The following is an 11,776-nucleotide window of genomic DNA, read 5'->3' as shown; positions in this document are numbered from 1 at the left end:
ACGCTGTTGTTTTCGTTCGCCGTATTTTATAGGCTACTAACCTCTATTCTTCTACCTGATAGGCTTACAGCGGCTGTCACTTTGCTCCGGGCCTCCATACCGCTTTCTTCCCATAGGCTACGGCGGGAGGGGGCGGGCTTTTCAAGGCCTCGGTTCCATCCTTTCCCCCCCCGCCCGCTCCAAAAGCCCATCCAGCGCGCTCACATCTGGATCCTCTTCCCTTCCCAATCACTGTAACGGGTTGCCATGGCAACACAGTCCCCGTCCTCCCCGCCCCGCCCCTATCACCATGGCTGGTAACATCCGCCTCGTCCCTCGAACCTGCCAGTCACGGGTCTTCCTGCAACGCGGTTGGCCGCTGAGCCGGGGTCCTCTTCTGTTTCGCCCGACGCGCCTTGTCGCCGAGCCCCTCGATTGGTGCTCCTGCGCCGCCGCCTCCCCTCCGTCCGTCATGGCGGCGCCGCGCTCCTGATTGGCCCGGGCGGGAGCGGAGGAGGAGGAGGAAGAGGCGGTGCGGGGGTGGCGGCGGCGGTGAGAGCGGCCGGTCGCAGCATGGCGGACTGCAAGCGGCTGAGCGGCTCGTGCCTGCGCGAGGTGCTGGGCGAGGCGCAGGGCATCCTCTTCGACTGCGACGGTGTCCTGTGGACGGGCGAGCGGGCGGTGCCCGGCGCCCCGGAGCTGCTGGAGCGCCTCAGCCGCAACGGCAAGGCCGCCCTCTTCGTCTCCAACAACAGCCGCCGCTCGGTGCCCGAGCTGGAGCGCCGCTTCTCCCGCCTGGGCTTCCGCGGCGTCCGCGCCGAGCAGGTCTTCAGCTCCGCGCTCTGCTCCGCGCTCTACCTCCGGCAGCGCCTGCTGGGCGGCGAGAGCGGCTCCGGAGACTCACCCCCGGCCGGCTGCGTCTTCGTGCTGGGCGGGGAAGGGTTGCGCGGGGAGCTGCGGGACGCCGGGCTGCGCCTGGCCGGCGAAGGAGGCGGCGGGGACGACGACGAGGAGGACCCGGCCGGCCACGAGAGGCTCCCGGTGCGCGCCGTCGTCGTCGGCTACGACGACCAGTTCACGTTCGCCAAGCTGACCGAGGCCTGCGCCTACCTGCGAGACCCGCAGTGCCTGCTGGTGGCCACCGACCCGGACCCTTGGCACCCGCTGAGCAGCGGGCAGCGCACCCCGGGTGAGTGACGGGGAGCGGGGCTCCAACACGGAGCCTCTGCGGCGCCTGGTGGTAGCAGGAGGGATGGGTTCCTGAGCATGAGCAGAGCTCCCTTTCCCGTCATGGCCGAGGGACTGTACTTTGCCCTGTTCCCTCCCCTCCGCCCTCGCTTTCCTTAGCTTTGGAGAGGGATTTCCAAACCGACAGGACAAGGAGCCCAGGGTTTTTAAAGTAAGGTCTGGAACCTCAGCTGGCGAACTTTAGGGTGTGCCCTGGGTTCAGATGGTAAGCACTCGTGACTGGTAACAGATACCTCGAAAATCTTAGAATTGAGGTAGTGTTTCTTAAGCCTTATGGGGCTTGTTCCCATGTTGCTGTGTTTCAAACGGAACAGTACTCCGTCTCGCTTGTAGTATTTTTACCATAGATGCGCAAGCTGAGGCCGAACTCTTATGGCTTACTTAGACACCTCATGAGTTGAGCTAGGGTTTGAATCTAAGTCCATAGACCACCCTTCTTGGGTCAAGGGTTAAGGATGGTTCTCCAAAAGGATCAGGTGTCCTTTTTCCTAAAATACCAGTTAAAGGAACACTACCCTTGTGTCCCATTGCTGGCATCTGTGGAGCCTCTTAGGAGCATCCTGGACTAAGGATGGTATTCCCCTCTGGGTCTGGGAGGAACTCCTGGCCATGTATTACGTCGTCAGTGGTCAAGCACTATTAGTTTGGGAGCCCATTCCTGTATCCTGCTCATCGGATGCTAAAATACTATGTCTGCCAAGTATGGGGTCCTGTAAAGCTATGTGATACATGGTACATCCCAGGTACCCAATATTCTTGGTAGGCTGTTTGGGTTGTTAGCTAGATCTGCAGTATTATGGTGCCTTACATTGATCAGTATTGTGAGTTAGCCATACAGTTCCTCAAACCATCATGAGTAGCCATCCACTTTCCTTCATCTGTGCATCAGGCTCTGTGTGACAGTGCAGGCCGTCTTTTCTCAGGTCTTTTTTGTACCTTGGGGAATCCCAAACCTAGAATCTATTAAGTATTGTAAGAGAACTAAAAAAAAGTGCTACAATTCCATTAGCTGGCTTCAGGTTCCTGATTTTATTTCCCAGACTTCCTAGTGCCACACTTGTGAGGCAGCTGACATGTCTGTTCATTCTTTATTTGGAAATATTCACTGTTAACCTCAACAGTATCCCAAATGTGACCAGTTTACATCCCACTTTATGCCAGTGCTAATCAATCAAAGGAGAAGCTTACTGGTAGTCATACAGGACAATGTGTAAGTTACATGACACAGTGAAAGGAAATTCAAATATCTAACCTAATGCTGGTGTGTTAGTTTCCATGAACTAACACACCAGCAGGGGGTGGAGTAGAATTTCTTTTCATCAAGGCCTTGGAGCCAGCTCTCTCATCCTGGATAGAGTTTGTGCTTTTATCCTTGGATTAGGATTTAAGTTCTCGGACTAGGGTTTAAGATGTGTAGCAGCCTTGTAATAAGCCCACAAAAGTTACTAGCCTGCTGGAGACTCAAAGGAGAGATAAAGAGCTCTGTCCTTCCTCCACCAGCTCACTGCATTTCTGTCCTGGGGATGGAGGTGGGACCTTCCCTTGTCTTGCAGTCTGCTTGGTTTCTATGCCTGGCACATAGGAGGGATGGAGTGCTATGCCTCTTCTTCGCCTTTCTGCTAGATCACATGCATTCAATTCCTTGTTGCATTTGGCTACCAAGCAAGTGCTTATCTCCAACACTGAGGCTGAGGTCATAGTGTGTTGGGCTGCACAGGTTGGCTGCAGGTGGGGACTGCATGGTTGAATTCGCCTCCATGCAATTGGAGGAGCATTCAGTGCTGCATGTCCCTGTGTTGCAGAGTTACCACCTCATTGAGACAACTAGGCCTGTTCAGTTTCACCATTTGGAGGCTTAAAAAGTTGCTCTTTTGCACATCCTTTGTCAACCCAATCTAGCTTGATTGCATAAATATGTAGGCTATGCTTAAGTTGCTTAATGAATTGGAGACCAATCTTTTCACATGAGGGTGTCTTGTTGTCTTTTCTCTCTCAGGAACAGGGAGTCTCACTGCTGCAGTTGAAACAGCATCTGGGCGCAAGGCAATGGTAATTGGGAAGCCCAACACGTATATGTTTGAGTGCATTGTGGAGCGCTTTGGTGTGGATCCGTCCCGCATGCTCATGGTGGGTGACCGGCTGGAGACAGATATCCTGTTTGGCAAGAACTGTGGCCTTGAAACGGTCTTGACCCTGACGGGAGTCTCAAACCTAGAGGAGGCACAGGCATACATGGCCAGCGACAGCCCTGCTGCAAAGGACCTGGTGCCTCATTATTATGTGGACAGTATTGCAGACTTAATACCCGGCCTGGATGAGTAAGGGGAGATGTGGGTGGGCAGAGTTCCTAGTCCCATTCCTGATTGCCGCCCTTTCCTACTTCTGCTCCCTCTCTCCTTGATTCTGGGCTCATCACATTCCAGTGTTTCTTCAAGAATGAAGAGAGGGGTGTTAGTTCATTATTTGAGGTCCTTTTGTTTTACTCTAGCCAGCTATAAGGGAACAGAGAATCTTATGTGAAAGTGGGTTATTTATAGGCCGAACCATTATTTATTTATTTATTTCCCCCTCCTCTTGGCATGAAGTAGTTATTTATTTAAATTATCTTGGTTTTACTGTTGCCACTAGTGGCCTTCTTACTGTTGTCCTCGGCTTTTTTTTTCCTTTGAAGCACAGCAATGTGCTTGCTGTGATGTTTGCTGTTCCCAAGCTTGAATGAAGCAACGTTTGTACCGGTACTATTTATCTCTCTTCTATAGCCACTGTCATTCCATGCCAGTGTTGGGGTAGCGGGGTTTATCCCAGAACTCTTGCTGTGAAATGGGGAGCATTCAAAATCCAGTTCAGAAGTAACACAGTTCTTCTACAGAACGGCTCTTCGGGGAAAATAATTCCTGTGGGTGTATATACAAGCTTATCATAACACTACAACTTGCTCTGAAGTGATAAGGGCTGAGGGTAGGTTTCTGATGCACATTACATATTTGATGCATTCAAACTTTGTCTGGCATTTTCATCCACAGGAATTACTCCCAAAGTGCTGTGTTGTGCAGGTGGGGAGAAATTGCCAAATAGCTCAATCAGGAAGCATATAAGTGTGGTAAATCTGGAATATGTAAAACTCTTTTAACTGTGAATTAAATATGAAAGTGGTTTTTTTCTGTCTTGAGAGTTTTCTCAGGTGACAGAATTTTTATCACTCCAGTTTAATTTTGGGATTGCTGCTGTAAGGAATGAAATGCATAGAACAATTTTTTGTGCCCATGAAGTTCTGAATTGGCTGTCACTTCGTCTTGGTAATCCTTCAGTAATAACAGCCTCCAGATATTCCTGCCTGTATTGAGGTAGGAACACAATGTGTTTTCCTCCACCCCCTTCTCTCTGACTGGGTGGACCAATGAAACATGTCAGTAAATTAATTGACTCCTGTCTGTGCCTGATAGGATTCACCACTTTCCTAGGTGGGGGGGTGAACCTTGATCCGCCCTCTGACCTGCTGTGGTGTTCTTTGATTTGTGGGATAACGTTGGCATTTCCAGTGCTGTCAATGTGCCACAGCATCCCAAAATAAGTCCTTGCTTGTCTTTTTATGGTTTATTATGTATTTATTAAAGTGTTTGTATAAATTATGCTGATGAGTTGTGCCAAAGTGGGTATGTAGCCTCTGGGCCCACTCACTTACCTGTACCTCCATGTTGTTGTGGTTCTCTGACATTCGCTGTCATTCTGCACATAATAAAATGCAGGCACAAGATGGAATCTGGCTTTTTTCCCCATTAATCTACTCAGTGGCATGCTGGAAATATATCAAATCAGAGATAGCTGTGTATAATGACTGAATAAATTAGTTGATTATCTTAACACACATTATCTTTTCAAATGGGGGGGCGGCAAAAGAAGCCTAAATGGAAGGTGCTGAAATTGGACACAACTTTTTACCAAGCAAGGGTATACTTGCTGATGAGCTCTGTTTCATTTTAGAAATGCAAATAATCTGCCTGACATAATAGCTGAGAAGCTGAATTGAGGCAAATACAAAACATCATGCAAGTTTTAGAGTCAGTGTGAACTGGAAGATGGTTTGTTTGTTTTTTGGTACTGGAGCCCTTCCAAGACTTGCTGTGACTTTGCTAAGATTCTTGTGTGTTAACTTACCGCTCTTCCTGATTTCTAATTAAAATTCCTTCCAGACAATATCCAAATGTTAAGAAATTAAGTCTGGGCCAAGTGAACTTGGTGACATAGTGCAACTCAGGCGAGTGAATTCAGTCCTGTTCAGTTGCTTGAAAGTGTCCTGCTTGGGTGTTTACCAGAAAAAAAATGGAAGAAGAATTGAACTCTTCAGCTTTGAAAGCTTTAGGAGAGACAGTAATTCTACAGAGGTTTATCCCTAATCAATGGAGCAAAGCTGATATATTTCACGAGAGGATACACATTTTTTAAAAGCTTAATCATGAAGCCAAAGGGTACCTTGTAATACACAAAAATCCATTACTTGATACTTCTGAGACTCATTAAAAGCCAGACCAAACTAGGTCATAAAAATACTCTGTTTTGAGTCTGATCCAAGAACTATATAACTCTTGAGCAGCCACTGAGTTCATACGTAGAAGAAAGTGCCAAAGAGGAAGGTGAGCAGAGAAGTTGTGTCAGATGAACTGAAAGATCGCTTGGCAATCTTTCAGTTCATCTGAAAGCCATTCAGTTCAAGCCTAAGCTCTGAAATTCAGGCTTGCGTCACAACAGTTATAGATCTATTATCCCAATCACTGAGATCATTGAGGTGTGCTGTTCCACTGTGTTAGATGCTTCAGTTCTGAAAAAGCCCTTTACTGATGGGGAGAAAGAGAGGTCTCCCCGTCTGATCTTAGGGCTTGGGCAGGTTCAGAGAACAGGTGATTCAATACATCTTTCTGTACACTGCTGTTGTGGGTGTTTACAGCCTCTTTTTGCATCCCTTCTCTACCATCCTTTTACCCCGATGTTGCTGGATTCTGACTCCCACGATCCCTGCCCATTGGCCAGGCTTGCTGGGGCTGATGGGACTTGGAGTCCAGCAACATCTGGAGGGTCACAGGTGCCCCATTCCTGCTTTGCTTTTATTTGCAAAACAAAACCCACCTATGGGATACCTTTTTCAACTCGAGTCTAAATATCACCAGAGCAAGCTTGTTTGCTCTTATTAAATTCATCTTTCATATGTCCTTTCACGATGGGGAAACAGGATGCAGACTTGACCTTTTAGTTCAGCTCTTTTGAGGTACTACAGAGCCTGCAGCTAATTTTGTCAGAGCTGGGAGATGCTGCATTTAAGCCAGTCCCAAGGGCAATGAGTAAGTTAGCTGCTGCTGCTCTTGCCTGGCTATTCTGGTCATGCTTTAGAGATATAGCACACATTGTTTCACCAAAACAGCCTTGAAAAGTGAGAAGTGGTGTACAGAAAACAAAGAGGGCATGGTATGTTACAGGTGATTATTCATTTTCCTTGGACTTCACTGTACATATAACATGATGAGCCTGGCAACACAGCTGTGGCTCCCTTGCCCCTCAAGCCAGCATAACCGGACTAGGATGATGGGAACTGTAGTCTTTCATGGGTTCTTCATCCCAGGCCCTACAAGAGTCAAGTGGATGGACGTTCCTGGTCCAAAAGAAATTCCCTTGGTAACAAAATGGTATGCATTATCCTGTGTGTTTGCTGTGCAAAACTATAGTTGTGCTGTAATGTGCTGCATTTTTTTAAATGCTTCTCTAATTGTAGTTATAAACATAGGGTGATGAATAAGCGAGAAGCTGTCATTATCTGGCTTCTGTGGGTGGATGTAGAGTGATCTTCAGTGGAATATTTGACTTACTATCCAAGGTTGTGAAATAAAGAAGCCCAAGTAACAATGAGGTAATAAGAGAGAAATTAAACTCAACTATGGATAATAAGGCATTGCAGGCTTATTCACACAATCAGTTTAAAGCATCCATCCCTGCATGTTGCATTGCGGGAGCTGATCCGCTTCAGAAATGAAAGCCTGGTAAATGTGAAAGTAAAGTACTGTAATGGATTGGAGGGTAGTTTTGTTCTGAGAGGGTTACTGCTGAAAACCAGTCCCTTTCTTAATACCTGATGAATGGTGGTGCATTCTAGCTTATACATGGGCAGGGGAGAATCCTGCTAGCTATAGGGAAAATGCATTTCCCCTGTTAGGTTTTGGGATATCTCCATTTTCTTGAAATGGAAGCACTTGAAGGGAGACAGTTTGATTCCCCACAACATTTGTTACACTTTAAAACTGTCAAGCTTGCCCAGTCCTGACAGTCGCCGCAAGTACCAAACCTTTCAAATCAACGTTTCATCCAGCAGAGGGCTCCCGAGTGCAGCAGCTGATGCAAGGAGCATTCGGCTTAAGGTGCCAGAATAGTTTGTTGTAAGATGTGCTGATTCCTTGCATATGAAGCAAGTATATTTATTCAATAGATTCTATATTCCTACAATAAAAGTTAACAACCAGTTGCCTTCCGTGGGGCATGAATTAAACTCTTCCCTTTCTCAGCCTTCTGAATTTCACAGGATTAGAGGACAATGACATGGCCTCTTCTCTCATCCCATAATCTGCCCCACCCTGCCCTGGACACACATACACCCAAGGCAGCAAGCGCTGGGCTGCCCCTCCTCCTGTTCCCCACTAAGTGGTCTACTTGCCAAGTGAGAGTCCTAAAATAATCAAAACATGTACTGGCCACCAAAATGCAAACGGATGAGCAGGTCTAAGCCTATTTAAACATTTACAAAGAACTCCTAAGGTACCAATTAAAGGGAGAAACAGAAAAGCTAACCATAGGAAAGCTTGGGGCTCAGCTTGAACCACAAGAAAGCAGAAGGAAGAAGTGAGAGTCCTAAGTTCTGATTCACATACTCAAATAACATAGCTTTTACTAACTCTTTGGCTGCTAGTTAGCATAACTTACTCCCATTCATTCTTTCCATGGAGTGATTCAGCTGTCTTCTCCAGGATCGGTGTATGGCCTTCAAGCACAAATTATTATATGTTTGATCAAACTGGGATTCTATTTCTGCCCTTGCTAGTTTAGAAAGAGTATTGTTATGAGTTTCTGGTTGGTGCCCTGAGTCCTTTCCCATTCTTGGGATCCTGTATCTGTAGGGGTAGAATGTATGAGAGCAAGCTTGCCCAACCAGTCCCTTCGTCTAGGACTAGGTAAATTGCTTTGGGTGGCTAGCTAAGTACCACCATTAGCATAACCAAAGAAGTTGCTCTGTGCCATTGAACAAATTGGTGGACTTTCCCACACCTAGCTGCTAGGTATGAGAAGAGTAGCCAGAGTTGTGTGTGAGAGCTGGAAGCAGGCTGGAATCTGGAGACACAGAGACCGGCTTACTCTGTTCTGGATTGAAAACTGCAATGAATGGAGAAGCAAGTTCTTTTGGGGTGTTAATACTGTGACCACCTCCATCCTAAAGACACCAGGGTGCCTAGAACACCTGGAGTCTTTGATGCAAAACCTCAAGAAGTCTATACTTCCCAACTTTGCAACCTTTTAAAAGGAGGGCTTGATCCTGTTTCTTTGTGAAGCATGGAGACATTGGTAGTATTTTTCACTGTAATCCAGCAGTCTTGAGGTCTTCTCTGCTGTACCTCACTGTTGATTTGTATGGTCTCCGTGCCTAGGATGTGAGAACTTTTTTTTAAAAAAAAATAATATTTATTACTTTTACCACAATTTAAACACTTACAAAAGAAAAAACAGAGGAAAAAACAATACATTGTAATACAAAAACACTACATAAAAATTAACAAAACAAAACAAAAACACTTTAAAAACACATCAAAAAAAGAAGAAGAAAAAAAAGAAAAAAGAAAAAACTTCCAATATCTTATCTTTCTTTTCCATATTTCCACGGCCTCCTCACACCTCCCTTTTTGTATTCCACTTCTATTAATAATTTCAGCAATTCCTTACCATCTTCCCCTGTTTTCTATCCTATAATTATCTTAACACCTTTTAACCTTATTTTCCTTTAATACTCTATTAATCTATTTATACTTAATTCCTTATAACATTTCTACTGAAGCCATATAATTTCATTCCAACATTCTTCTAACATTCATTAATTTTACAATATTTCTATAAATAGTCTTTAAACTTTTCCCAGTCTTCTTCCACCAACTCTTCTCCCTGGTCTCGGATCTTGCCAGTCTTTTCCGTCAATTCCGTCTAATCCATCAACTTCATCTGCCATTATCCAACACTTCAGTGCTTTTAAAAGACAGCTATTCTCTCAGCCAGCAAAGAGCAGATGATTCACCACAAAGTTTAAATGTCTGGCAGGGCAGGTCCACCTCCTTCTTTAGCATCCGTCAATATCTTAAGTTTTACTCGAGGCTTCCTGCCCTGCCAAACCAATCCAGGAACATCCCTCTGCCACCTCCTGAAACAATCCCTCCCATCCAAAACTTGCACTTTTTGACACAAAAGCAACATCCCCGGCAACACAGCAACCCTCATCCCCACCACAAGATCTCGGCCCAACCATAACAACTTAAGATTTGTCCATATTTCCCAATCCCCCTTCTCTTCAATCCAACGTCCTTCATAGTTACCCTTAGGTAAATTCACATTTTTGGCGGTCCTGCTGACCCCCAAAAATCTCTCTTTCTCATCCGATGTTGATCCTGTCTCCTCCTGAAGCTCTGTCAAACTTTCCAGTTCTGGTGGGGTTCTGATCCTCAAATTCATCTGTTTTTCTTTAAGCTCCATCATAGCAAATGTCAGCTTATATTCGTCAAGTTGCTTTTGAATGTATGGGGCTCTCTCACACTCCAATTGTGTTGTTTTACATTCAGCAGCAAAGGTTTTCTCCCTGACCTCATCCGCAATTTGCCGTATTAAAGTAGATTCCTGTGTCAATTTCTGGAAGGTTTCTGTGTTGGTGTTCACCTTTTGTCCCAGATTATTTAACCTTTCTACAATTAAATCAATTTTATTATTTGCAGCGTCCGCTTTCACATTCATCACTTCTGTTTTCACATTCATCACTTCTATTTTCTTGTGAAGCTGTTCCAGCGAGTCATTTATTTTCAATAATGCGGCCACTAAGGCCTCTTCTGTTGACATTTCATCTCTTCTTTCCTTTCCATTCGCCATAACACTTAAGGTATTCAAGGTCAATCCCAGAGTCACACAGTTTTTATCTTGCAGCTGGAAACTCCCCTAGCCCAGCTCTTATAAAGTAACCAATTTCAGAAACTTCCACTAGGGGGAAACAGTTTCTATCTATAATAGTCAAAAATGTCACCTTTAAGCGCAACTCGTACTATCCAAAGTTAGTTTCAGTTTTCAGTTACTTTATTACTCCTTTTTAGAGGCAGCCGAAAACAGTAGAAACAATATATCTCTCTTATTCTATTTGCTGTCAAGGAACGTTCCAAGTGCTGTCAATGGACATTCCAAAACGTCCATCCACTAGCAGCCCATTTCCAGGGTCAGAGCAGCAGTATCAACTCTCTTTACTCTCTCCTGCAGGCATACTCAGTCCACAGCTCTCCCCCCCCCCCTCTTCTCCTGCCTCCAAGGGGGATTTTATACTCTTTACCGATGAAACTTTAATCTTTTACAAAAGGCTTTCCAAGACTTCAGCTTACCAACTCCTTGCCTCAGTCTATTTACAAATAGGGAAGGCGGACTTCCTGTTTTGAACCTCCCCGTTTCGATGCCAAATTAAATGTTTAAAGTCCGATTCTCCCGTATCAGCTCTACCCACGGGTAATTACTTTGGAGTCAAATTGTCCACAGGAAAAAGTCAGTGCTCTCCGGCAATAGCTATGCGGCTTCGCTCCGTGGAAGAAGCAGACGATTCGAAGCACCGCGCCACTCACCCCACGTCGCTCCAGATCCCCGAAATCGGGTTCCCCCGCGAGTAGGGGAGGCGCAGAAGGTGCCCGCCGAATCCCACGTTCACAGGCTTCTCCCGCCTGTGATTTTTGCGGGTCTCCGCCTTCGCCGTGGCGGTACAGACCCAAATTCCCACAGGGCAAGTTCCTCCCGATCAGAGGAACTCCGCCATTGCCGGATGCACCAACCCGGAAGTCCAGGATGTGAGAACTTTTTTGCTCATTCTCTCACACAAAAATATCTCAACTGTATTGTTATTAATTTCATTTCTATACTGCTTTATATTTTTAAATGGGGGGGGGGAATCTCAAAGCATCTTACAACACATTAAACCACAAAATAAGCCAGAATAAAACATTACAAAAGAAAGTCAAAGTATACATTAAAAACATCTTAATTTACCGGAAACTAAAATATTATCTTAAAGATTTCAAAGTAGAATCATGTGAGAGAATCCACAATAATCTAGAAAGAACTGATGATCCATAGATGGATTTCCTAATTCCAATCTCCACCTCCCCATAGCAGCCGTGTAACATCAGCAGTCAGCAGAAAAACGTGAGTGTTGTCATATGAACTGGTAACCAGTTTAAAAAGCAGAAGCAGAGTATATAAATAAACAGACAGCTTTTCCAGGGGAGGGAAG

At 45.6% G+C, this 11,776-nt stretch overlaps 1 protein-coding gene across 1 annotated transcript in view; it reads left to right on the top strand.

Annotated features, from left to right (window-relative positions):
• Nucleotides 1-4,986, top strand: part of SH3BP1 (SH3 domain binding protein 1) — a 44,208-nt gene extending 39,222 nt beyond the window's left edge. The window contains exons 17-18 of the mRNA XM_053406582.1: nucleotides 303-1,168; nucleotides 3,224-4,986. Of these exons, the coding sequence (XP_053262557.1) occupies nucleotides 303-1,168; nucleotides 3,224-3,549 (1,192 nt within the window). The 3' untranslated portion in view covers nucleotides 3,550-4,986. The remainder of the gene's footprint in view (nucleotides 1-302; nucleotides 1,169-3,223) is intronic.
• Nucleotides 4,987-11,776: the final 6,790 nt, after the last annotated feature.

The sequence above is a fragment of the Podarcis raffonei genome, chromosome 10 (genome assembly GCF_027172205.1).
Source record: "Podarcis raffonei isolate rPodRaf1 chromosome 10, rPodRaf1.pri, whole genome shotgun sequence".
Taxonomy (NCBI): domain Eukaryota; kingdom Metazoa; phylum Chordata; class Lepidosauria; order Squamata; family Lacertidae; genus Podarcis; species Podarcis raffonei.
Note: the sequence above shows the minus strand (reverse complement) of the source record. Positions and strands in the feature narration are given on the sequence as shown.